Source organism: Kwoniella europaea, chromosome 1, assembly GCF_036810445.1.
Source record: "Kwoniella europaea PYCC6329 chromosome 1, complete sequence".
Lineage (NCBI taxonomy): Eukaryota > Fungi > Basidiomycota > Tremellomycetes > Tremellales > Cryptococcaceae > Kwoniella > Kwoniella europaea.
In genome coordinates this window covers 6,967,205-6,994,425 of record NC_089487.1, presented here as the reverse complement: position 1 = coordinate 6,994,425, position 27,221 = coordinate 6,967,205, and the positions used below count along the sequence as shown (strand labels likewise).

The window sequence follows — 27,221 nt, the reverse complement described above, 5'->3', positions numbered from 1 at the left end:
CTTATACATATAACCCGACCAAAAGACCCTTTTGCAAGAAACTTGCCCGTTCAAAAGAGAAATTTACTCGACTATGAGCCAAATCGATATATACACCCCACCTGAGATGTCCCCAGTTCATCAACGCGCACTTTGCTCTTTCTTCTGCAAGCCAAGCACTCGTGATTTCGAAAATGGTCGAAAAGAAGGATGACACGATCGTCGGGGGCTACGCCGAGCCCATCGTTACACCCCACCTTCACTCAACTGATAACAATGGTGCTCGGCCTGCCTCAGGCCTCCAGCGGGATCTCAAATCCCGGCACATGGCAATGATCTCTATCGGAGGTGTCTTGTGAGTAGGGAAATATCCTCACTTGTAAATCTTGTGCGGTATTTGGGTTGCGGCTATTGACCTCTTGAACTCACAGGGGAACTGGACTATTTCTGTACACCGGAGATGCGTTGGTCAATGGAGGTCCCCTTGGTTTATTGTTGGGATTCATCTTCATGGGTTCGGTCTGTTACTCGGTCATGGTGAGTACATTGAATCTTTCGTGAAGATCATCACTGAAGTACGAGCAGATCTGTCTGGGTGAAATGGTAGCATTCTTGCCTCTACCCGGAGGACCAATTGCCCTAGCCGCTCGATACGTCGATGAGTCGCTGTCATTCACCATGGGTTGGTTCTACTGGTACACGTGGACTATTTTCTTCCCGTCAGAACTATCAGCTCTCGCAGTACTCGTCAACCTGTGGGAGAGTTCCATCAATAATGCCCTTTGGATATCCATCTTCCTCATCGTAGCTGTTGGGATCAACATGCTCGGTGCTGGAGCATACGGTGAAACTGAATTCTGGTTGGCAACGATCAAGATTATCATGATCACAGGATTGATCATTCTAGGAGTCGTTATCTCGGCAGGTGGTGGACCGAGTCATGACAAGATCGGATTCAGATATTGGAGGAACCCGGGGCCATTCGTTCAGTACATGTGAGTCAGACCAGATGTTGATGACGAAGAGCAATACGGCTGACACTCACATCTTGGCAGGGATATCCCCGGTTCATTGGGTCGATTCCTCGGCTTCTGGGCAGTCCTCACGCAAGCCGCGTTTGCCTACGTAGGATCTGAAATAGTCGCTATTGCTGCCGGAGAAGCCAAAGATCCTCGTCGCAACATCCCTCGAGCGATCCGAAACGTGTATATCAGGATCATACTCTTCTACTTGGGTGGAACATTCGTCATCGGCCTCACTGTCCCTTCCAATGATCCACGTCTCGCACTCAATGCCGGAACAGCACTCGCTTCCCCGTTCGTCGTAGCGATTCAAACAGCTGGAATTAAGGTCTTGCCATCGATCATCAATGCGGGTCTGATCACCTCTGGTCTATCAGGCGCATCATCGGAACTCTACACTTCTTCACGAGCTCTGCATGGACTTGCAGTCAACGGCCATGCTCCTGCCTTCTTCGCTCGTGTCACCTCACGAGGAGTGCCCGTCATTGCCATTGCGACTTGCGCCATCTTCGGCGCTCTTGCTTATATGTCCCTTGGGTCCAGTGCTGGTGTTGCCTTTGGCTATTTCGCTGCCTTGGGTTCGGCTGGAGGTCTGCTCATGTGGTGGGCGGTGAGTTGTTGTCGGGATGAACATCCATAGTTGTCGATCTAATAGTTCACCGTTTATAGATCTGCTTCACTCATATGCGATGGGAAAGCGGCGCTAGAGCGCAAGGCATCGATCGATCAAGTCTACCTTATCACAACCCGCTTAACAAGTATGGTATCGCAGGGAAGTATGCAATGTTCTTCATATCGCTGGTGCTCTTGTGAGTTGGTTTCATGTACTAGATATGGCATGTATATGCTGACACACTGCAGCTTCTCCGGATGGTCGGTCTTTTACACTGATTCCTGGGATACAGGTACATTCTGTACCAGCTACCTTCCGATCATCCTCTTCCCCTGCATGTACATTGGTCATAAACTGCTGCGAAAGACCAGACTCATTCGGCCTGAGGAGATGGATTTCAATGTGGTCATCGACGATATCGAGTAAATCGTTCTAGATAGATCGTTATAGAGTACTGTGTAATAAGTTGAATACTGTGATTAAGGTAGTTGCGGGGCTGGAGGCTTTATGTAATACTGGACTTATCAATACCCAAGCTACACTATGCCGTAGAGATGAAAGAGATCTTCCAGAATATCTAATTCGCACCTCCTGGGGAGGACAGTCGGCGAACTATGAGAGTCTATAGATCGGACATTTTGGAGGAATCGTGGATTTGCCATAGGCAAATTCAACCTTTATAAATCTGGGGTTTCTGAAATTATCTGTAGCTCATCTGTAAAGTGCCATCTATTTCCGTTTGCCCATATCTCAGACACATGGTCATCCCGTTTGTGCGAGTATCACCTATCTTTTCTAGCAGAAACTACGGATTACGATAATCCACGGCAGTAGCAGTTCCTAGCAGGCACACTGACCCCGGCGCATGATCATGCGGGGCATATCAATTGGTCCGATTTCCAAGCTTGGGATATCATCTGTCCGCCCATCGCCTACCATTTATGGACTAGCTCCCTTTAATGTCCTCGTGATCTCTTAACCGCAAGACTTCACCGCATGAGCTAGCGATCTCTTGACTACATGCAAACCTTTCTTTCGTAGCTATTTGAGGAATGATGGTCTTCGGCATCAAAAAAGCACAATAAACAAGAAGATCAACGGTTTAATGATCGGCCGTGTCGCTGGTCGAAGACATGAGTCGTCGAGTATATATGTCGACCGCTGCTCCTGCAAACTTTTCGGACGTTTCACCATGAACCTATCGAGATCGATCGACTGCACCCATGATGTTGAGCAAAGACCTCGCCCTGTTGTCACTTCTTCTACCCCTCGGTGTATCGAGCTATGTCTTGCCTCGAGACTCGACCGTCAAGCTCGATGTCACAGCTGGAGATCAGCGACCTATCTACGATGCTGCTCCCGTTGGTCTGTCGTAAGTCAGATTTCTTGCCTGTTGAATCAATGGCACCTACTAACGGTCTTGTAGACTTGAGTTTTTCGCCTTCCCAGGATATGTACAAGATGTTGCTAGTACCAGCCAGTGTTTCGCAAACCTTGACGCAGCTTCCCAGTCTCAGACAAGAGTCCGTATTGGAGGAACAACGCAGTGAGTCTCATCCACTCATATAGAAAGCGTCGAAGCCAGGCGCTGAACCTCAACAGAGATCGAGCGTTGTATGACGCCACTTTGACTTCCCCGGCCCAATTCGTGATCCCTACACCAGGTGGTGCTCCGTTGAACCTGACCTATGGCCCTTCTTTCTTCGATCTGGCCGAAGGATTGAAACGTCCCGTAGTCATTGGACTGAACAGACGATTGAACCAACTCAATAATACTATCGCTGCGGCCAAACAAGCGATTAAGACGGTCAGCGGGCTATTTGCATTTGAACTTGGAAACGAACCGGATTGTGAGTGCACAATTGCTACACCTTTCGGTCTGAGTAACTTGGCTTGACTCACCTCGAGTGTAGTGTACACGGCCACCGACCCTATCGCGAACAACCATAGTTGGACTCCTGCATTAGATGCAAAGATCCAGATTGACTGGCAAAAGGCTGTGTCCAGTGCATTAGGCAAGGATGATATCGTTGAAGCGGGCGTTTTCCTTCAACCACCCAAATTCTCCGTACAGGAGCTAGCCCCACAGGAACAAGGAAATAACACTCTCCATATCGTCAGGACATTTGCCGATCACGCCTATCCTCAGAGCGCTTGTGGAGGATCTAAAACCAACCTTACTACTTTGATGGATCACTCCCGTGTCAAGGCTTTCGTGGACACATTCAAACCTGAAGTTGAGGCAGCAGCGGCTGTCGGGAAGCCAGTAGTCCTTGGAGAGACCAATTCTGGTGAGTGAAACTGATACTCGACGGGTGCTAATTCTCACAGCCACCTGCGGAGGGGGAGGTATCTCCCCTACTTTCGGTGCTGCAATTTGGCTTGCGGATTATGCGCTTCAAGCTGTCAACCTCGGGTACTCACGACTGTACTTCCACCAAGGAACTATTGGTAATAGTAAGTTTGTTGCGGGATAATTCTTGGCTGGATGACTCCACTGATTCATTTTTGACAGGTCCATATTCCTGGTGGGGCGCAACGAAGGTGTTCGCTCCATACTACGGAGCCCTCTTTGCTACTGAGGCGCTATCGGGTATGTCCAGCATTTCAGCGCTCGATGACGGCTCCACCTCGCTCGCTGCCTATGGCTTGTATGCTGAAGATAAAGGCGTACCGAAGAAAGTGGTCTTGATCAATACCGACTATTATAGCAACACGACTACCACGGAGCGCCCATCACAAACATTGAGCCTTTCTGGCCTGGACAACGGTCTCCAGAGTGTCAATGTGAAGAGATTGACTGCGCCTTACGCAACCAGCCAACAGGAGCTTGGTCAAGTACCCACATTTGGTGGGGTCAGCTACGACAATGCGACATGCAATGCCGTCGGTGATGAGAAGTATGAGCAACTTGCCGTACACAACGGCTGTGCCAACGTCGAAGTGTATTCGAGTGAGGCGGTCATAGTATATATCTCTTAGGTAGTTATATATAATATGTACGAAGAAATTGGCTATTGTAGGTCGTGCAGTCAGGAACGATGGTCCATAAAAAATCCCATTGCCAATAGTTGAGCTTGGAAGCGAAAATGAAGATACGAAATACGAAAGACAGGTTATAATGAAAAAGAAACCTGGAAGTGAAAATTGAAATATGCATCTGAAACTTTACTGAAATGTTCCGACCCCGTTGCACCATTAAGGTGGGAACGAAACAAAGTCACGAATGATCTCCTCCCCACTGTTGATCTTATGGGGTTATAGGGGATTTCCCACTTGGGATCTCAGCCTCTAGAGGGAGTTGTGGAACGAGACCTATACCAATCAATAATAATCGGCTGGCGAGAGATGGTCAGGAAAGCCCAATCACGATCCAGCGATAGAGACGCAGATGTACTATATGTCGTGGACGTATAGAAGGTGTGACGAATCCAGATCATAAACCGAGGATAGTGACAGGTGAAATTGAGTGAACGATATGAACATGTATTCATGAGTAACGTGTCTACATATTTAGCCTCCCATTCCTTCCACATACGACAATGACTCTACCCCATCTACGGTCACAACAGGATAGGAGATCAAGCCTAGAGATCGGCGTCGTCCTATTGAGATGTGAAACCATATTGTCAGTACGATTATCATGTGTCGCAGTGGGGAAATCACATGAGTGGCGCCATCCATGGATGTCAACACTTAAGGAAGGCAGGAAGTACGCGATTGATTGTGATATTGCATATCCAGCATAGAGGTGAAGGAAAGATGGCGAAGAAGTGAAATGAAAGAGTAGAAAAGCAGGAAAATATTGGACTGGTAACGGAAACAACGACACCGGAAATAAAGAATATGCACACGTACCTCGTCGGGCAAAGGAGCGTTGGCAGCTTGTTTGAGCTCTTCCTCGTATTTGGCGATAAGGGCTTGATCGACTTGGACTTCAGGGGGAGCAAGAGCAGGAGCAGCAACGAATTCGAGGGATTGGTTGCTAGAGATAATTGTCAGTTGACGTAATGATGGGAACATGCAAGAGTATTGAATACACTTACCCGACTAATTTTCTGGCGAGCCAAAGGAAAGGTTTCTCGAAGTTGTACTGAAAAAAGCGACATAGGTTAATTGCTAATAGATACGTAGATCATGGCTCAATGCTGACTCACGTTAGATTTAGCAGAAATTTCGAAGTATTGGAGGTTCTCTGTTGAATTTGCCCAGTCAAAACGTCAGTCATGAACTGAGAAGATTAGAAGAATGCGCATGCAGATTTGAAGAAAAGGGAGAGAGCGCGAAGCACGGAAATCTTGCTGCAGAGAGGCTTGTGACGTACTCTTTCGGTGGAAGGTGACATTTCCGGTCTTAACTTTTCTTTCCTGTAAATTGTCGATGTCAGTGGGGAAAGCTGGATTATAAATTGTGAGGAGACATGAGATTTACCTTAACATCGACCTTGTTACCACAAAGGACGATGGGGATGTTCTCACAAACTCGCTCGAGATCTCGGTGCCAGTTGGGGACGTTCTTGTAAGTGATACGAGAGGTAACATCGAACATGATGATACCACATTGACCTTGAATGTAGTATCCGTCACGGAGACCACCGAACTTCTCTTGACCGGCGGTGTCCCACACGTTGAAACAGATGGTACCGAAGTTGGTGTGGAAAGTCAGAGGGTGGACCTCAACACCGAGGGTGGCTGAAGAATACGCAATCGGTATCAGTCTATGTCTCCAGAACTATAAGGGCCAGGGCCAACTTACCGATGTACTTTTTCTCGAATTCACCTGTGTACATTTGTCAGCGAAAGTAGACCTTTTTACGATTGAAGGATAGAGGCGACGCGCTCTGGCCTCTTGTCCTCTGATCCAGAGATTATTACTAACCAGTCAAATGTCGCTTGACGAAGGTGGTCTACACAGCAATTTGCAAGCAATGTCAGCCATACGAGCCAGTGGCGAAAGCGGATACGAGATAAAACATACCTTTCCTAATTATCAGAATATGGTAAGATTGGATAGTGTCAGTCAGTCATGAGTACTTGTTCCAAATCGACAGATGTTTTACATACCCTGCATTGAGAACCATCAGCACACCCGTCAACACATCCGCTCGCATCGATAAAGGAATAGTAAAATGCAAGGGATTGAACAGAACTGGAAGGTATAGCTCAACGAAGCAGAAAAGCTCACGGTACCACCATCTCCACATAAGACCAATTTGAAAGTAGCTTGGTTCTCCATTTTAACAGGTTCTTTTTGGGTTATGAGTCGTGAGTAGGGATGCCTGGGATCGGTGGGATGACAATCAAGGTCTATCTATATGATTAGTGTTTTATTGGAAAGGGAAAGAAGGGAGAGGAAGATGTTGAATGAAGAGAGAGAGAGAGCGCAAAGTGGTGGTGGTGGTGTTGGTGAGCGTGTTTGATATGACTTCTTGCAACACTACTCCCATAAAATCCTATCTGCGTCACTCATTATTTCCATGTCTCATTAAATCGCAATTAATCCCAAGCCACGTGGGTCTTGGATGTTCCGTTGTTTGGGTGTCTTGGTTGTTGTGTGGGGTCTCCACTGCTGCTACTTCTACATCTACGCTCGCTACTCGCTCTGATATCTGCTATTCTCTTATATCTATATATCTTATACATCCCCCAGCATACAATACAGCTGTCAAAGAACGGTATACATCACCTAGGGTCAAGCATGGAATAGATCACGGGTCCTATCGAGAAAGATGCAAGACATCTCCAGCTGGTTGAAGAATGCTTGTCGAGGTTAGTGAGATCAGATCATCAACAATCCCAATTTATTTAACTCTGACTTGCGACATGTACTTTCCAGATCTCTCCCCGACCGAGATGGTCAAGCCTCCAGAGCTGACTATGCTTGATGCCATGAATGCCATTCAGGTGTGTGTTGATCCTGCTATACAATTGGATACTGACATTCGCACATCTAGATGATGGATCCCAAGATGGACGCCGGAGCGTCGGACTTACAAGAACGGAGATCGTCTCTCGTCTACAGCCCGGCTGCATCTCTCTCCCCAGCGGACCTCTGCTGGACGATGGACAACATGCTGGCTTTGGAGGTGGGTACTTTCTGCCGGATCCTCAATCAATCAGGCTGATATGACTTAGGTGGCATGGTATCGAGGTGCAACCCTTTGTCAATCAGTTTACACCGCTCTCCACTATCACAATCCTCATCATTTGGCAGGTCCGCCTCAAGACACGGATACTGATCATAGGTCATACCTCGTTTACCTTGTTTTGCGAGCCTACGTTCTGCTGTACTGCAAAAGTATCGATCTGGCATACACCGAATTCGCTAAAGGACATGTTAGAGATGGAGAGGATTGCTGGCTTGATCACTACGGTGTCGCTGTCCGGATGAGTGACCCGGTGGAGGATGTGGTGAATTTGGCCAACGAAGCCCTAGAATGGCTCGAGCATCAGTATTCTCAAGGTAAGTCAAGCATTGTACCTTCGATGTTTGTCGCTGATACTGTAACAGTGTCCTATCACTGGTCCGATCAAATGTCAAAACGTTTGATCCACCGACGAGTAAGTCATGGTTGTCATATGGAGCTAACGAATCCAGAACTGGGTACAATATCTGGCTTCAAGCTCCGGAACGTCAACATCATGCAGTCCTCTTCTGCGAGTCATGAGAATAGCCTCAGATGGCATTGAGTTAATGACGGACTCCTCAGATGTAGCAAAAGCTGCTTTCGACTCGTCAGTTCCTTCGTATCTGCGGCAACATATGCCTCTACCGGAATTCGAACAGCCAACGCAAAGCTTGGCGTGGAAGGATATGAAGGTTATGGTTGACGAACTCATCAATGTGGAAGCAATTGTATCTCAAGAAGATCCGTGGGATACGTGGACAGTGAGTTGTGAGATTGATAAGGACTCTGCTGACAGTTAGGGCAAATTACATGGTTTAGGTTGGAGTTCGACTCCACGGATCCCTTTACTACGCTCTTTGATCAAGGTAAGTCGGATTTGCGTACTACCTCGCTGACAATTAGACTCGATTCGATTTCGCGTGCAACCAGGTGGTTGGAGGTCGTCACGGGAACGATCGAGCCGTGCGAATGCTCATCTTTGAAGAGACTGGCTATCCTAACGCATCAGTACAAGTGTACGACAACGTTATCAATGGGGGTAATGCAGCTGTAGATCATCAGATGAATGTTTGGAAAAATCTGGTTTCAAGTGTATGTCACCAGAATCGTGATATTAAGCTGATACATCATCCAGTACTTGACCGCTACAATGTCGACCTTTCTTTCCAATCGATCGCGTCAGTTCAGGTCTTTTTCGATCTTGTCAGCATCGTGGAGAGAGAGAGCAGCTATGGGAGAATATCTCTCGAAGTATCGGGATCTATCAGAGATCACCCAAGTTTTCCATGCTGTTCATCTCGATTGTCTTATCGAGTCCAACCTAGCGGCGCTTGACTCAGACCTCGTGACATCTCTGGACGAAGCTGAACTGTGGTGGTGGATGCAACAAGTCACTTCTTCCAGGATACAACTGTGTCAGCGGTCGCAGTCATGGTCATCCATATGGGCCAAGTTGTGGCTCGCCTTGTCTTCTGCAATCTGTTTGGTGAGTCAACCAGCTTAGAGATAAGCTGATGGAATAGCTCCTGACCACGCATCCCATGCATGATGGTGGTCCTGTTTACTCCGAGGCTCGATTCAAGTTACGGCACAAACATACGTTGAAAGCAATCTATCTTCCTGACGGGAAGAGAGCGAAGAGTGGATTGACACCAAGCTTTCAGCGCTTTCAAACGGATCAGGAATCGCTAAAAAGGATTCAGGTGAGTGTGCGAAGACATGCGTCGCCTACAGCTAGCTGATAAGGATATAGCCAACAAAGTCGCTCAATGATGCCCTATTGAGACTCAAGGAGGCTTCTCAATGGATTAGAAAGATCATCGAAATGGGACGAGAAGATACTGTGGATTTGACTGATTTTTACGTAGGTCAAACTGTAAGCGAACATGGCTAACGATGCAAATGACAGGGCCCAATAAAATTGTTGGCCGAAGTTATTGAGCATAACAAGAGTGTGTTGGAGAACCATGGGGATTCGTTCTCTTGGGACAAAAGTGCAAGACGTGAAGGTCGAGCTCGATGGATGCCTAGGATTGAAGGTGATGCATGATATGGATCGCATTGGTTAAATTGTCTATGATTGGGCTTGCCCTACACCTACTTCGAAACCGTCCACTTCAGCTTCTCCGTCTACTGTTGCTGATTCATCTACCACCTGGCCATTGACCTCCGCTTCATGCCTTTCTTCCCAGATATTTGTATTGGCACGATCTCGTTCTCTGATCTTCTTTACTATAGCATCGAACACCTCCTTAACGTTGTCGATAGGTATTTTGAGACCTTCTGCGACCTGTTCTATTGTTTTGCTTTTGCTGACGATCTCAGCTGCTTGTTTTCGATCGTGTTTCGACATGTTGGATATAGGCGGTGGAGAAGCTTTGAATTGGGTTAACAGGAATTTGGTGTTTCCCCACGGGTTGTTGGTATGCTTTGCGATGGCGAGCAGTTTTGGAACGACTTCTGTCATGTTACATACCGGTCCGGTGGGCAGGAACACAGAAGGGTTACGTTCTGCCGCACGAGCGAGCATGACAGAATCGGCATCTGATGGGAAAATCAGCTAGGGATTTATCTACACATTTCCATATCTTTGACCATACTCACTGGTCTCGGTTCTGATCTTCTCCCAATTGGCCCAACCATCACCATCACCATTACAAATCACGGGTAAACCTCGTCGCTTTCCTAAAGCTACTATATCTGCCAATCTTTCCCATAAAGCTCGTTCTGCGGGTCTCATATCACGGGTTCTGCAGTGCACAGTCAAGTTGCGTATACCCGTCCGTATTATACGAGAGACAAGGAATAAAGTGGATGGTTGAGTGGGGAGCAAACGAATTTTGCATGATATGGGCAAAGGGATAGAACCAAGCAGAGCGCGAAGGATGTTGAGTAGGATATCAGGTGTAGATAAAAGGGCAGCTCCCATACCGGAATGCGTTCTTCATGTAAGCAAGCGTCTATACTGATCAGTAACTCACGAGAAAGGCTTGGGACAACCGCAATTCAGATCACTAATAGCCAAGTCAGCAACTACAAGTAATCTAGCACACAGCGTCACTCACATCCCTGATACATCCTGCTGGACTATCTGAGCAGCCTTCACGGCGAGTTCTGGATCGGACGACCCGATCTGGAAGATGACTGCAGATTCACGTGAGCTCAATCCAGGTGACTGTAGACTTACGATATGGCTTCTCTATTGGATGAGTACTGAAAATCGGACCCTGTCCCTTGTGGTAGGTGATGACACCAGTCACGGCTGTTCGTCAGCCCAGAGCATCCACAGCACCAACTCACGATCAACGGTCCTTTCTGATCCTATGATAGCTTTATCTACTACTTCGGGTGACCACACCAGTCCAGCTCCGTAGTAAAGGGATAAAAGTCGCTGAAAACGAGATCAGTTTGCTATGTATGACCTCGTGGAAAGGCGAGACATACCGTAGGTACTGATGAGGGTGCTCCAGTCAGTCATCATGCATTGATGAGTTGCCCAAAGTAAGGTACTCACAGGTTCCTGTCCTCACCATAGGTGCCAGGACCAACTTATCGCGATAATTCAGCTCGTTCTCGTATGTTTTAGGAAATTCGATAGGCAAGGACATTTGCTCTTCTACAAGTTCAGCTTCATTTGGTTGATTAGCATCAGCGGATACGTCGGGCTGAGCATCGTCGGATGTAATGGGAGTAGATTGTGACTGTGCTTGTTGAGAGGGAGTACTGGTGTGATCTGTCTTGAGCCGCTTGACTTCTCGAACGTCCCCAGCTGGGGAAGGACTGCGAGCGGTTGCAACAGCCATGAAGAAGGTGCAGAACGGGCGATATGTTCTTATTGATCTCGAGGGAAGCAGCTTTCGTAGAGCTGAAACCGGCATAGGCAGCGCCGGGGCAAGTAAATAATATATATATATGGCTTGAAAGGAGATGAGATCAGTCAGTTGTAGATGCAGCAAAGAAAAATGTTGATGGACCACAAGAAGATGTTGTGGGTGGCAACAAACAAGTAAGGGTCACGTGACTTGGCATATCGCCTGTAAGGTGTATGTCTGCACGATATACAGATAGAGAGATATATGCATGCATGTATGTATCTACCTATGCGACTCGCTGGATATCGGATGTATGACGTTAGCCTGCCATATAATCGTTGAGTGTTGATGGAAACCACTCACATAAGAACCATAATCCTTGTCAGGATCATACACCTCCCACCTTGACGCAGGGAATATCTAATTTGAACAACCCAGTCAGAGCCCCATCCAAAAAGCAGATTCCATATCCCAATAGGTAGCTTACATGTTTATATCGATTGTACCATGATCTCTCAACGACTTTACCAGCGTGTGACTACTGCATGTCAGCAGGCCACTACGTTAACCTTTGGTGGTCGACTCACCTCATCCTTTTCCACTGTCGCATCCGCGAGCAGACGCACATCGTCGTGTACATCAAAGTTGAAAAGAGGTCCTGACTTTCCTCGAGCTTTGTTGATGATGAAATCGTAAAATGTATAGTGCTGAACAGATCGGTTAGCGCAACACTATATGGACCAGAACAATTGGTACTGACATGTGGAATAATCAGGTCTTCCTAATTACACGACATCCAATATTAACAATTGTTCTTTTGAGATCGAATAGTTACAATAACTCGCCTTGATGTACATCAAATTCTCAACACTAGTACCACGAAGCTCTGGGAACTGCTGACGACACTTGTTCAGGAATGTGCCGATGTCGTCCCCTTTCTTGCACTAAAAGAGTCATTAGTTGCCTGTCTTTTTCAACTATCCTATATACGCTTACCTCGACACTTTTCCTGTGACCACTACCATCCCAGAAAGAATAGGTAATCTCGATAGTCTCTGCTTTAGTCTTCTCCTGCTCAGCTAGCCACTTCTTGCGCAGCTCTTCCCGTTCTATCAGCTCCCTCTCTTCTCGCTGACGATCCGGAAGGAACGATGTGTCGACCGCAGGGTTTTTGCTGAATTTCTTCTTATTACTCGTTTCATCTAGGATATATGTCAATAAGAGTTGCTTGGCCGATTAGCACTCACCATCTTCATCCCTCGCCCGTTTGTCGCCTACAGAAGCCACCTCTTCCTCTTCATCTGCAAATGACAACTTGGACTTTTCTTTCTTTTTCATTTTCTTTGGTTTCACGACACCTTTCGTTCTACAGACGGAAGTCAGTACATGCGATCTGTGATGATATGACTAACCCTTTATCAGCGGCGACTTGGGCTGCCAGCTGTCTCTGACGCTCCTCGAGATCATCTTTGGTCTTCTGAAATTCTGAGAGGGTCACCAAACCGACTGTCGTTTTGATCAATCTTTCATCCAAATTTTCCGTTACTCCGATAAACTTGTTAACCGTATGATCCTTTTCGGCTTCCTGTGTGGTCACGCATCTATCAGCAGGTGCATGCTACGTCGATGTTGATCCTCGACATACCTTCAACAAAGCATCCTTCTGACGTTGGTGTTCGGCCTAAATGATCTTAGAATAGGTAAGTTAAGATACCAGTCGCGAAGGCCAAGACTCTGATCGACCTACGGCTTCTCGTTCCCGCTGTTTGGCGAGGATGAGGTTCCTCCTCGATTCTTCTGGTGGGCCAGACATGGTTGAGTGCTTAGCTGATGATTTACAGTGGTGTCAATAAACGTCAAACATCATATGCATCTAACATGCATCTAATCCAGTGTTATCGTTACGTGCTTTACGATGTCCTATTATTACGTAATGAGTGAGACTACGCGTGAGTTACACAGCATCAACACATCCCATACATAGCATTCATTCCATTCATATTTCAATCTCAACCTCATATCTTCATATGTTCATATCGATATATCTCTCACTATCGACACACCGATACTGGCAGACGTATATCACTGCTCACCATGTCCCATCAGTACGGCAACACTTACGCCGATCCGTACAACCAGCAACCACAAGGGTATTACCACAACAACGACGGTTATGATGAAACTCAACAACACCCTCCTCCTTTCCAAAATGAAGGCTATACCTATAGCAATGACTCTAACCCATACGGTGAAGAACCTCGATATCCCTCATACCCCGCTGACCCCTCATCAGGCGATTATCAACCCAACTCAAGTACCGAGAAAATGAATGATGAGGGGCAATATCAGGAGAACACCCAGAGAGCACAACCGGGTCGATCAGGACTAAGGCGACCTCCTGTGTCTATCGCTGAGATGGGCCCACCCCCTAGGAGTACGGGTATCTTGCGGATGTGGAGGAAAGATGAAAGGGGTAAACAATGGTCAAGGGTGAGATCGATGAACACAACCTTTCCATCTCGAGACATGGTGCTCATATCTTACATAGGGTGGTGGTGTACGGATGTCATTGAGGCTATGCTGCTGCTGTTTCACCATTGGTATCATCTTGGTTGTCAGCATTATCCTGTCAATCATTCTCGTGAGTGATATACTCATTGAAAAGCGCTAATGATCAGTATATCCGACCCCCAAGTTTCGCTCTTAATAGCGTGAACATCGGCTCTTCGCCCGTCTCTCTCACCACCAATGGTCTCACTGTCAGCTTTGACCTCAGTATCAGGTAAGTACCACATCAACTACCTTCAATTCCTCCAATGCTGACGTCTCGACAGTGTTGCCAATCCCAATTGGTTCAATGCGGATTTCAAGGAAATCACCGCAACGGCGCAGTATCCTGGTAACAACACCAACACGTTCGGAGGGGGTACACTGTACAACCTTAATTTTGTCGGATATACTCAATCGACTTTTGATTTCCCTTTCACCTTGAAGTGAGTTTGTGTGAGGTTGAACAGCAGCTGACAATCAGTTACACTTTGTCCAAGGACCCCAATCAAGTCATCCTCAAGGATCTGATCAGTGAGTGTAATCGTCTCGAAATGAATGCTGATAATATGTAGGTAAATGCGGTATCTCAGGTGGTACTAAACAAGATATCACAGTAGACTACGACCTCTATCTCAAATTAAAGGTGAGTACAAACCACTGGAGACCTCTCTCATACGCTAATTTCGACGCAACACAGATTCTTGGGGTCACAGTCAGTCCTACTATCAGCAATAGCGCAAGTTTTGAATGTCCTATCACTGCTTCTGATATTCAGGTAAGTGGTCTCATACCATAACAATCTCGCATAATGTACAAATGCTGACTTGTTCTTCAGTCGATCATTGGAAGTGATTCCTTATCTGGTCTGATCGGATCCTAGTGTAATGTCAGAGTACATCAACTCGGTACAACTTTACGCCTATCCCTCCCTGTCACGTCTTTTACGTATATAGCCACGGTATAAATGCCTGAGATGTTTGTGATTCTTCGATGCATGTAAACGGACAATCTTTATACTGTATCTATCTACCATTCCCATTTAGTGGTACATGTGCTCTCCCTTTTCATACACCGGTGCCCTCCGGCCCGGCAGATCATTCAGATTGTCACCTCGATGGGCCTCCCTCCACCTCTTGTCCTGTATATATATTCTAAACAAGCTTTCAATGGGCTCCCTCTGCCTGCTTTTCCAGATGCAGAAATTACTCAGCCAGTCCAATTGAATCCCATCGATCCAATATGAGCGCACCATCATCGTTCACCAGCAGAGAGGCCCTTTCGGAGCGACGATTGCAGGACCCCTCGAAGCCTGCTCCGCAACGTAAGAAGAGAGTCATCGTTACAGGCGGTTCTGGGAAACTAGGTCGATATATGGTTAGAGAGATGGTAGAGCATGGTTGGGAAGTTTGGAATCGTGAGTGAAACCAATCCTGATCATTCTGGATACATCTCTGACAATCATACCCAGTCGATGTCAGTCCGCCAGCACCTGAAGAGGCCAAAGTTGCCAAGTTTGTTCATGTCGATTTGACAGATTATGGACAAGTCATCGCTGCTCTTTCTGATCTTGACTCGGGATATAAAGGTGTAGACGCTGTGATTCATCTTGCAGCCATCCCATCTCCTTCTCGAGCAGTGAGTGCGACGAGAGGTTGTGCTTATGAAGTCATGCATGGGGTATAACTGATCATGCGATTTCAGCCCAACCATGTCATCTTCCACACCAACATTCGACAGACCTACAACATCATGGAAGCTGCCCGTGTACTCAATATCACCAATCTTGCAATCGCCTCCTCAGAGACGGTCTTCGGTATCCCCTTTTACCCTCACATACCCGAAAGGCTACCTATCCGCGAAGATGCCGAAAGACCAGAATCAAGTTATTCTCTCGCCAAATTGCTAGGTGAAAAGATGGGAGAACAATACACCCGATGGAATCCTGAAGCCAAAATCATCAATATCAGATTGAGTAACGTCATGATACCCGAGCAGTATCTCGATTTCGAGAACTGGCAAAATGACCCATGGACCAGGGCTTGGAAGTGAGTATCATTACATTCTATAGCTGTGACTTCCTTTCCCATTACTGATGATGACCATTTGCTTAGCGGCTTCTGCTATATTGATGCAAGAGATTGCTCACAAGCGTTCAGGCTTGCTATCGAGTCTTCGCTCAAGGGTGCTCACGTTTTCAACATTGCAAATGCTGACAACGCATTCCGAGTGCCGACTGCTGAGCTTATGAAGAAAGTTTTCCCTGACACCAAATGGGAACCTGAAACTGATAACCCAAGAGAAGGAGGTATCAGCATCAAAAAGGCTCGAGAGATGCTCGGGTACGACCCCAAGTACGACTGGCAATCGGAGTACGAAAGGTTGACAAAGAAGTAATCAATGGTAACCAGAGTTGCGGTGTTATGTTATGATATGCATATTGTAGTCCTTTTCTATGGGAACATCCGAAAGCTGGAAACTCAAGATCTTCTCTTCTTCCTCTCAGCTTGCATCGCCAACTCTTTGAGGTTTTTAAATTCAGTCCGTCCAGTTGCTTTGCACAACTGTTCGCTCTGTTAGCTTACGAATCACCGAATGGTCTATGATTCCACTCACGGCGTAAAACTTGGATTTGTGATCTCTTAAGAGTTCAGCAGGACTAGCAAATTCGGCTATCCGACCCTGATCCATCACTTCGAGGAGAGTTAGCTCGTTATCGGTATGCAAATAGCAAGACTTACCAAGAACTTTGTCAAAATCGATCTGATGTCAAAACTCACATCAGCTATCATGTTTCAAGCAAGCTCACTCAAAGAACTCACGATCGTGTGTATACGATGAGCAATTGTCAAGATCGTAGAGTCAGAGAATTCCTCTCGAATGGTTTTTGAGACTGATTCAGGTTGTCATTAGCTAAGACACTATGGGAACCAGGGAGTACTTACTGAGTTCGTCCGTTTCGTCTACACAGCACACGTATAGGTCAATGACGCTGACCTGTCTCTAGCGCATAACCGTACTTACAATCGATAGAAGCAGTAGCTTCATCCATGAACAAAATTTTATTACGCTTCAATATAGCTCGGGCCATGCTACAAGAAAGACAAACTTGAGTAGGGGTCCTATTTATTTCCTGTTTCATATTCATTCAGATTCACTCACCAGATAAGTTGTTTCTCTCCGCTGGAGAAATTGTCTCCTCCCTCGCTGCCAAGCATATCAGTGAATGAATCTTCCCGTAACCCTCAAAGACTCACCTGACGGGATTGGAAAGGTCTCTGAACACGTTCTTGTTCCTGCCTTCCTCATCTTCGGCGTCTACGGCCTCGCCTAAAGGCTCGTCGTCTTTGATAAGATGGACTCGTCTCAAAGCCGCATAGATGTCAGCGTCATCATACTCGTCGAAAACGTCCAAGGTCGATCGAAGGGTTCCTGATAAAATTGTCGGATCTTGAGGAATGATTGTCACCCGACTACGTAAGTCGGTAAGACCGATTTTGGAGATGTCAATCCCGTCAATGACGATTCTGCCTTCGGTGGCTTCGACAAAACGGAAAAAGCTTAAAGCCAGAGTCGATTTCCCACAACCAGTTGCACCGACAATACCAATTTTTTCACGAGGGGCTACCGTGAAACTGATACTATGGAGTACATCGGGGAGATCGGGCTGCGGATGCGTTAGCGATTGCACAACTTTACGAAGACAATCAGACACTGACAGCGTATCTGATAATCAATTTCTCGACGGCAATAGCCCCTGATTCTGGCCATGATGCAGGAGGTCTTGGCTCCACGAACTCAGCAGCTTCACGTTGAAGATCGGTGAACCTGCGGTATTGTTTTAGTGTTCTTGGTCATTTGCTCTACCGCTGGACTTACTCTTTGAGACGCTCGATTGCAACCATACTCTGTTCGAGCTGCACATATCGTCTCACGACGAACAGAAGGTCATGGCAGATAGTCCCGGCAAAGGACAAGGCGAAGCCCGCCATCGCAGCATCCACTCCTGGAGCGATAAGTACAGCAACAGCGGTAAGACCGACCAGGACCGCTGATAGAAGATTGAAACGGGCTAATGGTGTATAAGATCAGTGAAATAGAGATGAGTGTCATCTGAGGACTCACCCGAAAGCCATCGATTGACCGTCCTGAATAGCAGTTCAGCGTCGCATATGAAAGAAACAGAGGGGGCTAATAGCTCACCATGACCATACGAAAGCTAAAACGTTCGTGTCCGCCAGTCTCATCATATGCTTCAAAGATATCGTACCTGTACTCCTTTCAGTATTGTCCATTCGTATCCTGACAGAGTACCAGACTCACTCGCTCCAAAAGCTCGCAGTATTGCAACCCCGGATACTGTCTCACCAAACAGAGAATAGAGCGGGGACCTAGTGACAGAATCAAGTCGTCTCATATCTCGAGAGGTTTGACCGTAGATGGATCCGGCTTGATAGTAAATGACCAAGATAACACTTGGCACGAGGCGAGGGTTAGCTGGTTTGACATGTATACCCGGCGTGGACTTACCTTCCCGCGAGAATGAATGGCAGGCCGCCAACGTAAGTGATGGAAATGAAAGTCACAGCCACATTCAGTCCAAATGTAAGACTTCGGACAACTACCAAAGGAGTCAGAACACCAGTCGAGTTTCGTCTTCACTCACAATTATCGGCAGTACTTGAGTCCAAACCTTCGATGTCTTTACCAAATCGATTGAGCAATCTACCTCGACTGGTTGTGTCATGGAATCGCAGCGTAGAGAATAAGACGGATTCAAGCATTGCTGAAAGGAAGTCAGTGCCTGGTGGGCATGTTGACGATGACTCACCGTTGTGTAGCTTTTTGCTTGCTTGTAGTGAGCCTAGATAGATTATAGCATACTGGAAGTTGGAAGCAAAGACTCCAATGATAGTGATCTATGCTATCGTCAGCTAGAAGTCACGACTGGGCAGGATGAACTCACTGCTGCGTAGCCGACAACGAAATATTGGGCGGTATGTCCAGCCTGGGCCGTTGACTGATTTGAACCTGTCCAATATCTTTATTTCTCTGTCAGTTTCGAAGTGATCAATTCTTGAGGGTGACACTCACTCAAGCCAACCCTTTTCGGCCACGGGGACGACCATTGCCATGGCCAGAGCAAGGATGAAAAAGATCCCTGAAGTTAGGTCAGAGAAGGCCAATCTCAAGAAATGGTACACTTACACCAGATGGGTCCTCCCAAAGCCTATAGTAAGCAAATTTAGCACTCGTCCCCTGTCTTGCCCACGGATACTCACCCCGAAGTATGTCTTCCATACGGACCACGCAATTCTGCCTCGAGCACGTTTCTCGTCTTCTATCAGTTTTCGAGGAACCTTGGGTTTGACATCGACAGTCGAATTAGCGAGAGTTGTTTCATCTTCAGGCGCTAGTGAGCTGGTTTCCGATCCAGGATCAGATCCTGTAACACCACTCAAGCTTAAAACACTCTTATGCGCAGGTTTTAGGGCTGTTTCGTCCACGAGTTTCTCCTCCTTAGCTTCACCTTCCGTGGGTTTGGCTTTGAGATCCTCTTCATCGAGCTTGGCCATAAGTCCGGAGTTTACGAAGTCGTCCCGAGTCCCGGAAAATTTTACATCACCCTGTAGACTCGTTAGCTAGGCTTTCAATGAGACGGTCACTCACGTTCTCGAGAGCAACGATGTATGCGGCACCTGGCGAGACCAAAGCAGTATGATGTGATACCAAAAGTACCGTCCTACCTTCCAGGATTCGACCTTGCAGGCAATTTGCCATGATTGCATGAGCTGTATGGGCGTCTACAGCACTCAGAACTAGATGGATGTGTCAGCACTTAGTAAGCCGCACCATCATGAACGTACCATCATCGAGCAGCAATACGCCAGCACGACTGTACACGGCACGGGCGAGCGACACTGTTCACTACATTAGCTTTGATGGTATCGCACATAAACATAGGATCAAAAGGACCCACCTCGAGCCTTTTGACCGCCACTGAGATTTAATCCTTTCTCACCAATTTCACTGAAAGCTCAATTCAGCTAAGAAATAGACACTCTGATTACCTTCGCACTCACGTTTGATCACCATCCTCGAGTATTTCCAGATCAGTAGTCAGAGAGCATGCTTCGATGACCTGTTGGTATCTTTGCGGGTTCCAAGGTGAAGAGAAAACGATGTTGTCCTTGATCGAGGCGTTCTGAAGCCACGCTTGTTGAGGTACGAAAGCAACCAGGTTGGGAATAATCCAGTCTGCGTCAGATATCTCCTTCTCGGAATAGCCCATTGAGTCTGGCGAAGATCGAGGACAGATAACTTGACCAGCTAACAGATCGGCTTCACCGAGCAAACCCGCCAGGAGTAGAGACTTCCCGGATCCTGTGCTTGTGTCAGCTCGAATTGTAGGCATAATCACTTACCAAGTCGACCGCATATCAGAGAAAGCTTTCCCTTCGGGAACCTGAGCGAGAGATCGGCAAGAGTGAAAGCATTTTTTGGGGTCGTGGCAGTAGACCGTGATGATCCGTTTTGGGTGATAGAAACAGCAGAATCATCCCGAGGCCATGTGTATGTTGCCGATGACAATACGATATCTCCTTGGCCATCATTCTCTTCGATTGGCGCAACCTCAGCGAGCGAGAGATATTTCTCGATACGGCGACAGGAAACAAAACCTTGGGAGCGGTTTAGCATAAGCTCGCGGATCAAACACTCAAAGCAGTCCCGCACTTACCTTGTAAAGCTTCGATAAAAGTCTCCGGCAGAGCGTTGAGAGCATATCTTAATTCGGCAAATACAGCGACAGACGTAAAGGCGGTAGATGGGGTAAGGGTCTTGCCGCGAACTAGGGTGTAGTGCTGTGGGCATGGTCAGCGTGACATGGTGGTTGAGAGGCGGAAAGACTTACCAGGAAAGACACGACAGTAACGAGTACTGGTGTGAGAGCCCAGATACCTAAAAACTGCATTAGTTATCGCACAGCCTTTCATTGGAGGTACATACAATTGAATGCCACTTCGATCTGGTAATTACGAGCTTGCCAAGATAACTCATTCTTCCTGATGGTCTTTATACGAGACTCGAATGACCGTTCCCATGCCATGAATTTGAGCATCCGTATACCTTGAAGTATTTCATTCATCAAAGCTGTACGCTGATCTCGCGTCTTCATGAGGTTCTCTTGTGCTCTGACAACGATCTTTGAAGCAAAGTGATTCAGAGGTAATGATACTGGTCGCGCTGTAAGTGGCATTCTCCTACGATAAGCGGTGACTCACAAATAGCGGTCAACAGTCCATATAAAGCGGAGATGCCTAAGAGCTTGAAGACGAAAACGCTCGCACTGTGGCATGGTCAGTAAGATCGCCTGAGTAAAAAGCTAAAACACTTACACAAGGAGCTCTAAAGGTGAATCGACGACCGCAAAAACTTGAAATGAACTCTGTCAGTAGAACTACGGATAATCCCAGAAAGCAACTCACGATGGAATACAAAATCGGTGACACGATCAACGTCGACTGTGAATAGAGTCTTTGCGATGGATGAGCTTCACCCCTGGCTTCTAGAAGTAGGACTTACCATGATCTGAGTTTTGGAGCTGACAGCTTCTTCATCCTCAGCTCCATCTTCGCCTGCAGCTTCCTTCTTCTTCTGATCTTTAGCTGCTTCCGCCTTGACATCTCCCACTTGTCCTTTATCATCGCCAGCTGCGGCGATGTCCTTCTTTCGCAAGGTCTTGCTGAAGAGCAGCGTGTTCAGCTGGAGTTTAATTCGCGCTTGAAGATAGGTAGAGCTGATCGACCAAGTAACTCCAGTGGCGATGAACATGATAGCGTTCGACATGAACAGCCCGAAGCAGAGCAGCCAGCCCCAAGCGGGAGTAGATCGTGTGGGATCGTTTTCGAGATATTCCACGAATTTCAACAATATATAATGCGGTATATAGTATCCGAAAGCGGTAGCAGTAGCAAGGAGGGTTTCTGAACAATTCGTTAGTCAGCGCAAATAGTGGTCCAGAGTCTGGTACTTACGAGCCCATAGCAGCCCTGAGTTAGCTTTGGCTACCTTCCATAGAAGGTTGAACCCCTCTTTGCGTCCAAATCGACCCTTAGGTCTCCCGTATATTCCCCTCATATGTCGATATTGGACGAGAGCACCTGAGTCTTGTCAGTACAATGATGACGATAATCGAATTTGGTACTGTACTCACGAAGACTTTTTGGTAAAATGGGAAGATCCCAAACATCTAAACTATCCGAATAATAGCCTTTACGTATAACGGGAGTAGCGTAACCAAACAAAAGCCATTCCGGTACATTTGCTTGAACTTCAGCGCTGACATTGGGTTTACTAGGGTCAAGCGACTCCGTTCCCAGAGGTACTGCTTCAATGATCTTGCTTGGATATATAGCGTCCAAGGGAAGATAGAGGGGCGGACCCCGTCGTACGGAGAGGATCGTAAGAAGAGGAGGTACGTAGAGAATGGGAAGAAGCATTTTGAGAAGCGAGACAGGGGTGAAATGAGGAATTGCAAACACATCGATACGGGCGAATGATGCAAATAACCCGGTAGGAGCGGACGGGAGTGGTGTCGAAGGGAGAAGAGCGAGAAAAGCCAGGACCATAAATTGGATGAAAATATCGATCGAGAGGTGAACGGTCGTAGCCCAGTGAGGCTGAGTCTCGTTCTGAGAGATATGACAATAGGCGAGATAAAGGGTAACTAGTTGAGATGGCAGTAGAAGCGAAGGTAGGATGATCGATCGGGTCTTTTCATCTTGATCAGGTGTGTGAGCGACAATTGCGAAGATCAGCAAGAGGATGTTGCAGATCAGGGGTGGGATCATCAACAGCAACACGCCTATTTTTCGTCTTCTCATAGATGCCCAGAAGCTTTCTGGATCGACCGGGGTACCATCTTCGCATACTACAGGATCTTCGATGTTGAAAGGGTCTTTTTCGACAATGTCATAGCGTTCGTTGAAATCTTCATCCTGATGAGTGGGTAGGGCGATACGCTTTTGGAACAGAGTGTAGATGGGAGAAGCAGGATGTGTCGATAGATAGATTGTCAATGAGGATAACGATACGAGAGGAATAAAAGTTGTGCTGATGATGGGAATTAGGTTGAACATGATGTTCAATGAGTTGCCGTTGAGCTATAAGTTCTAAGCCAGGCTGAGAGCAAAGCTGTATCGTTTCTGAGCAATGAGACGAGGAAGGGATAAAAGGTTCAGTGACAAGAAAAGGGCTGATGAAGGACTGATGATGTTCGGAACCGAGATGGAAACCCCTTTGCGTAAGTCGTGTTCAGAAAGTGAGTACTCGTAGTATTCCTTTCTCCTCCTTTCTATCCATCTAAAAGTCTGCTACTGGCAGTCTAACAAGGTCCCTTCTGGCGTCTAATTCACCTCGCAGGCGGAAGGATGTTTACGAAGGGGATATAAGAGGGATAAGAGCATAAAGTCGAGCAGGATGAGCCAGCTTCAATTTTGATTTTCTGCTAGATGCGATGAACATAATCTCGTAAATTTACATTACAAGTGGGATGCGCTTGCATGTGAGATCCATGCGCTCAGGCGGATTTGACCGATCACGCGATAATCGCGCTGTTACGTAATTGTGCCAGCCAATCACCTCCACCGAGGATGACGTATTGTTATGTTAATGAGTAGTCGTAGATCCCTCTCCACGTGCCCATCCTGAACCTGCTGCTAGTGCTGTTTAACCCACCAGTTGTCATTCTGACATCTTACATGTATACGGTCAGTCATTCCATTGACTATCACTGAACCCATATCCATCAAAATGACGGCTACAGACACCGACACCCTTCCCAAAGCTATCCTCTACTCGTGAGTCGCATGTCGGACGACCCTGTCTAGCGCTGACTCCCCTGCTCCTTCAAGTTGGCCCACTTCGGTATGGTCCACCGTCCCTCAATTGTGCTTGCACGAGAAAGGTTATTCCAGCGACGAGTACATAATCAAATATGTGGATATCAGTGAGTTCTTTCTGGCCATGACCAGGAGGGAAGATACTGATACTGGATGCTGTTGCTCACAGCCAAAGGAGAGGTAAGTATATGGGTCTTGCTCAAGAGGTCGGCCGTTGCGCTGACGACAGTTGTAAGAACTTCGCCCCTTCCTACTTGAAGTGAGTTTTACACCTTGAGAAAACTTAACATTCGTAGCTGACTTGGTATGACCTTCTCAGAATCAACATGAATGGTTAGTAAAGCATCATTCACTAGATAGTTCTGGCTCAGAGCTGATCCTCTGGCAGGAACGATTCCTACTCTTGTCGTACCGACACTCGAGACTACTGGTAATGATGTGGATACTAGATATCGCTCTTTAAGGGACACCATCGTGAGTACTCTCATAGGGTGTTGAGCTGCAGCTAATTCTCTACTTATAGTCAATCTGTGACTTCCTCGACCACGCTCGAAGCGCCAGCTCGGGCCATATCCAACATGCTGACAAGCCTGCTCCCACACTGGCCCCGCCACTATTGAAGGTATGATCGCCACTGAACCTGAAAATACAATACGTGCTGACCGATATTTCAGGCAAAGGTCTATCCGACGAAATCATCAACCTTATCCATGTGTATACGGTAGATCCCAACTTTGTCGCTCTGGCTGCTAGGGATGAAGCAGAACTACGAGACAAGGCAAAACGTCCTCCCGGTCAGTCACTGGCACTCAGGAGAGAAGCTCTCCAACGTCATTTGGAAGAAGCTAGACAAGCGGTTGCAGAGTCTGCCGTCGCGCCAAAGGAGGGAAGCTTGACCTGGGAGCAAAAGACGGTGAAGTTCTTGGAGGAGAAGATACAATCCAATGAGCAAATATGGGAGTTGTACAATGGTAAAGCAGGAAAGGAGAAGGAAGCTCAATTCTTCGAGGTCTGTAAGAGGACGTGGACGGAATCTTTGCCAGATGCTTTCAAAAAGCTTGAGAGTTTATTCAAGGGACCTTTTGCTCTCGGAGACCAAGTTGTAAGTTTGAAAACCCATTCTGATATTCGGTAATCTGACAGTCTTTCAGTCACTCGCCGACCTTCATACCATTTCATGGCTCACACGCCTCGTCTCTATCGCTGGTGGAGAGCCTGATGCCGCCGGTATCGACTCTCTTATCCCTCATCTCGGTGGTTTCAAGTTCGGCCCCAAAGTCAGGAAGTTCTGGGAAGAATGGGTGGAGAGGGACAGTTTCAAGGATGTGCTAGTCCCTGCTTGCGGAGCGTTCAAGAATCAAGGTGTTCAAGATGCCAAGTAAGGTGAAGACGTCGTTGAACAGGAAAGAACAGGAAAGCGTAAATGGAAAAAGTTCAGATAGCCGATCTTCGATCGAATCAAAATTGTACAAATATCGTTAGTCAATGCAAAATGGGTTACATGTCATCTGGCTATCTATCAGACTTTTCCGTCTCGTAAGCTTTCACTCCTTTACCCCATTTGCCTGCCTTTTCTCCCCATTCATCAACAACTCCCCACATATGCTGCTCCTTGATCTGAGGTGCTGGTTTCCTAGCCTTTGCTTCTGTCTTTTCCAGTTTTCCTGGTCTGCTATGACCAGCCTCCACCGCGAGATCGTCCATGGCCTTTTCCGCACTCCCCAAACCGGTCGATGCACGCCTTACGGTAGAATGTGCGGTGGTGGGATTTTTCGAGTTCTCCCATGTCCTTGCTTCTTTATCCAAGGGTAACCATTCTTCAGCAGCATATGTGGGTGAGGTGGTCATCTCGACAAGACGAGATACCGCTCGTTTCTGTAAGATGTTATCAGCCGTTAGCCCTCAGAGAGATCAAGACCGATACCTACATAAGCGAACCTCTCGTCCTCTCCCGTCCAAATCCCTAGAACACTGAAAGAGCTCGCGCTCCGCTTTTCCTCCAGTTTTTCCTTCTCCTTCTTAGCAGGAGTAGTAGTATTGTATAGACTGATATTCGGTCGATAAGGCGTAGCAAGCGTTTCGGAGAGAGATTCAGCCTCCATAATCCTGTCATTGGTCATCTCGTCAACTTGAGATTCTTCTAGATCCAAGGCATCTGGGAAGAAGAGCGTCGACGTGGTTGCAGGTGAACGGATGGATATCTGACACCGAGATTCATCTATAGCCATTGTCAGAGTACACTTCTTGCAGAGCGAGACGTAACTCACACAAAGCGTCAATAAGGTTGATCAACCGACGAGCTTCGTTCTTGTGTTTGAGGTAGAGCACGGGCACCTCATCTATGAAAAAGGTATGATATGAAGATGCTAGAGTCAGGTAGTCTGCTGGGCCAAGGGACTGAAGCACAAGAGTTAGCGATTATCAATTGGAAGCTTACTCACCTCTTCACATAAATCGGCAAAAGTGAAGCGACAAACTCCCTCTGCAGCTGCGGGGACCGGTACTTTTCTTCCATATACCGAGACTTGAGCAGGTCCAACTATGTGGAGGGCTGGTATGTCAGTAAATGACATCGAACGATTGTCAAAAAGAACAATTCTTCTGCAACTACAACACTCGGGATTCCCAAATCGTCCCCGACTTTGGTACTGACCAAGCGACATGAAGCTTGACTTCGCAGAGCTAACGGGATGCGGGACTTCATTCATTCTATGGTCGTGGATGATATTTAAGGATTTGTGTCACATATGACTATTTGTATTGATGAAGCACAAGAAGCTACTGATAATGACACTCACCATCCAATCCTTCAGTCTTCTCCTGCCAGGCAACCTCGAAGCTCTCGTCATCCTGGCTATACCATTTCAGCATAACCTCATGGGGCTCGTGATCGTTTCTTGCACGCCAGTCCACTCCGCCATCAACCTGAACCACCTCGCATCTACTTTTCAGCGCATCCAGAAATCCTATCATCCTATCTCGCTGTACCCCATGGTGATACAGATCTTCCGGCACTCTATTTGAGCAAGCCACGACGACTCCTCCCAGCCGCCAGTACCATGAGAGGACGTCTCTGATGAGCGCGGCAGAAGAAGCATCGACGAGCTGGAATTCGTCAAAGCTGTATGGTAGATCAGCAATGTCTGAGTTTTACGTGTAAGGAGTACTCACTAAAGGACGTAGTAATCCAATATCATATTTCTTGCGACTGCCATCTAT

General features: G+C 47.1%; 11 protein-coding genes and 1 non-coding gene across 12 annotated transcripts; 6 read left to right on the top strand and 6 right to left on the bottom strand.

The window, feature by feature from the left end:
• Nucleotides 1-173: 173 nt before the first annotated feature.
• On the top strand, nt 174-2,040 carry V865_002676 (uncharacterized protein; the record flags this gene model as incomplete). The annotated part of the gene is made up of 6 exons (XM_066226475.1): nt 174-334; nt 411-516; nt 565-974; nt 1,035-1,611; nt 1,671-1,810; nt 1,863-2,040. The coding sequence occupies 6 exons, from the start codon at nt 174-176 to the stop codon at nt 2,038-2,040; spliced, it is 1,572 nt and encodes a 523-aa protein (XP_066082572.1).
• Nucleotides 2,041-2,840: 800 nt separating this feature from the next.
• Nucleotides 2,841-4,596, top strand: V865_002675 (uncharacterized protein; the record flags this gene model as incomplete). The annotated part of the gene is made up of 6 exons (XM_066226474.1): nt 2,841-2,986; nt 3,041-3,160; nt 3,217-3,464; nt 3,528-3,905; nt 3,958-4,071; nt 4,130-4,596. 6 exons carry the CDS (start codon nt 2,841-2,843, stop codon nt 4,594-4,596), a joined length of 1,473 nt encoding a protein of 490 aa, XP_066082571.1.
• A 605-nt stretch (nt 4,597-5,201) lies between these two features.
• V865_002674 (GTP-binding nuclear protein GSP1/Ran) lies at nt 5,202-6,849 on the bottom strand (the record flags this gene model as incomplete). The annotated part of the gene is made up of 9 exons (XM_066226473.1): nt 5,202-5,219; nt 5,473-5,599; nt 5,661-5,707; nt 5,772-5,809; nt 5,939-5,981; nt 6,046-6,305; nt 6,370-6,393; nt 6,493-6,520; nt 6,799-6,849. 9 exons carry the CDS (start codon nt 6,847-6,849, stop codon nt 5,202-5,204), a joined length of 636 nt encoding a protein of 211 aa, XP_066082570.1.
• Nucleotides 6,850-7,342: 493 nt separating this feature from the next.
• On the top strand, nt 7,343-9,791 carry V865_002673 (uncharacterized protein; the record flags this gene model as incomplete). Its single annotated transcript, XM_066226472.1, has 11 exons — nt 7,343-7,382; nt 7,450-7,517; nt 7,568-7,699; nt 7,749-8,076; nt 8,125-8,174; nt 8,401-8,502; nt 8,645-8,833; nt 8,877-9,227; nt 9,424-9,444; nt 9,495-9,605; nt 9,651-9,791. 11 exons carry the CDS (start codon nt 7,343-7,345, stop codon nt 9,789-9,791), a joined length of 1,533 nt encoding a protein of 510 aa, XP_066082569.1.
• Nucleotides 9,792-9,815: 24 nt separating this feature from the next.
• V865_002672 (uncharacterized protein) lies at nt 9,816-11,544 on the bottom strand (the record flags this gene model as incomplete). Its single annotated transcript, XM_066226471.1, has 6 exons — nt 9,816-10,285; nt 10,346-10,491; nt 10,723-10,755; nt 10,807-10,885; nt 10,929-11,003; nt 11,256-11,544. The coding sequence occupies 6 exons, from the start codon at nt 11,542-11,544 to the stop codon at nt 9,816-9,818; spliced, it is 1,092 nt and encodes a 363-aa protein (XP_066082568.1).
• A 295-nt stretch (nt 11,545-11,839) lies between these two features.
• V865_002671 (uncharacterized protein) lies at nt 11,840-13,366 on the bottom strand (the record flags this gene model as incomplete). The annotated part of the gene is made up of 11 exons (XM_066226470.1): nt 11,840-11,851; nt 11,917-11,973; nt 12,041-12,091; nt 12,141-12,260; nt 12,314-12,334; nt 12,399-12,497; nt 12,550-12,755; nt 12,801-12,919; nt 12,966-13,138; nt 13,199-13,234; nt 13,301-13,366. The coding sequence occupies 11 exons, from the start codon at nt 13,364-13,366 to the stop codon at nt 11,840-11,842; spliced, it is 960 nt and encodes a 319-aa protein (XP_066082567.1).
• Nucleotides 13,367-13,647: 281 nt separating this feature from the next.
• Nucleotides 13,648-14,983, top strand: V865_002670 (uncharacterized protein; the record flags this gene model as incomplete). The annotated part of the gene is made up of 8 exons (XM_066226469.1): nt 13,648-14,043; nt 14,102-14,167; nt 14,232-14,335; nt 14,388-14,502; nt 14,601-14,634; nt 14,676-14,746; nt 14,801-14,878; nt 14,939-14,983. 8 exons carry the CDS (start codon nt 13,648-13,650, stop codon nt 14,981-14,983), a joined length of 909 nt encoding a protein of 302 aa, XP_066082566.1.
• A 359-nt stretch (nt 14,984-15,342) lies between these two features.
• V865_002669 (uncharacterized protein) lies at nt 15,343-16,497 on the top strand (the record flags this gene model as incomplete). The annotated part of the gene is made up of 4 exons (XM_066226468.1): nt 15,343-15,517; nt 15,572-15,738; nt 15,805-16,148; nt 16,215-16,497. The coding sequence occupies 4 exons, from the start codon at nt 15,343-15,345 to the stop codon at nt 16,495-16,497; spliced, it is 969 nt and encodes a 322-aa protein (XP_066082565.1).
• An 83-nt stretch (nt 16,498-16,580) lies between these two features.
• On the bottom strand, nt 16,581-23,240 carry V865_002668 (uncharacterized protein; the record flags this gene model as incomplete). Its single annotated transcript, XM_066226467.1, has 34 exons — nt 16,581-16,664; nt 16,717-16,793; nt 16,842-16,863; nt 16,923-16,993; nt 17,046-17,063; nt 17,125-17,192; nt 17,263-17,307; nt 17,358-17,767; nt 17,820-17,928; nt 17,980-18,172; nt 18,226-18,248; nt 18,304-18,370; nt 18,424-18,575; nt 18,631-18,721; nt 18,767-18,886; nt 18,932-19,019; nt 19,067-19,142; nt 19,195-19,261; nt 19,309-19,330; nt 19,383-19,727; nt 19,771-19,919; nt 19,968-20,021; nt 20,081-20,130; nt 20,184-20,484; nt 20,526-20,780; nt 20,840-20,963; nt 21,014-21,060; nt 21,109-21,336; nt 21,384-21,448; nt 21,498-21,534; nt 21,588-21,636; nt 21,685-22,085; nt 22,137-22,262; nt 22,316-23,240. The coding sequence occupies 34 exons, from the start codon at nt 23,238-23,240 to the stop codon at nt 16,581-16,583; spliced, it is 4,959 nt and encodes a 1,652-aa protein (XP_066082564.1).
• Nucleotides 23,241-23,913: 673 nt separating this feature from the next.
• On the top strand, nt 23,914-25,384 carry V865_002667 (uncharacterized protein; the record flags this gene model as incomplete). The annotated part of the gene is made up of 9 exons (XM_066226466.1): nt 23,914-23,960; nt 24,015-24,109; nt 24,172-24,182; nt 24,239-24,261; nt 24,374-24,476; nt 24,526-24,532; nt 24,592-24,624; nt 24,677-25,104; nt 25,154-25,384. 9 exons carry the CDS (start codon nt 23,914-23,916, stop codon nt 25,382-25,384), a joined length of 978 nt encoding a protein of 325 aa, XP_066082563.1.
• A 130-nt stretch (nt 25,385-25,514) lies between these two features.
• On the bottom strand, nt 25,515-27,199 carry V865_002665 (uncharacterized protein; the record flags this gene model as incomplete). Its single annotated transcript, XM_066226465.1, has 6 exons — nt 25,515-25,877; nt 25,931-26,220; nt 26,270-26,399; nt 26,444-26,541; nt 26,801-27,123; nt 27,174-27,199. 6 exons carry the CDS (start codon nt 27,197-27,199, stop codon nt 25,515-25,517), a joined length of 1,230 nt encoding a protein of 409 aa, XP_066082562.1.
• V865_002666 lies at nt 26,608-26,722 on the bottom strand. The gene has a single exon (XR_010725574.1). It is a non-coding gene; the product is annotated as a 5S ribosomal RNA (ribosomal RNA).
• Nucleotides 27,200-27,221: the final 22 nt, after the last annotated feature.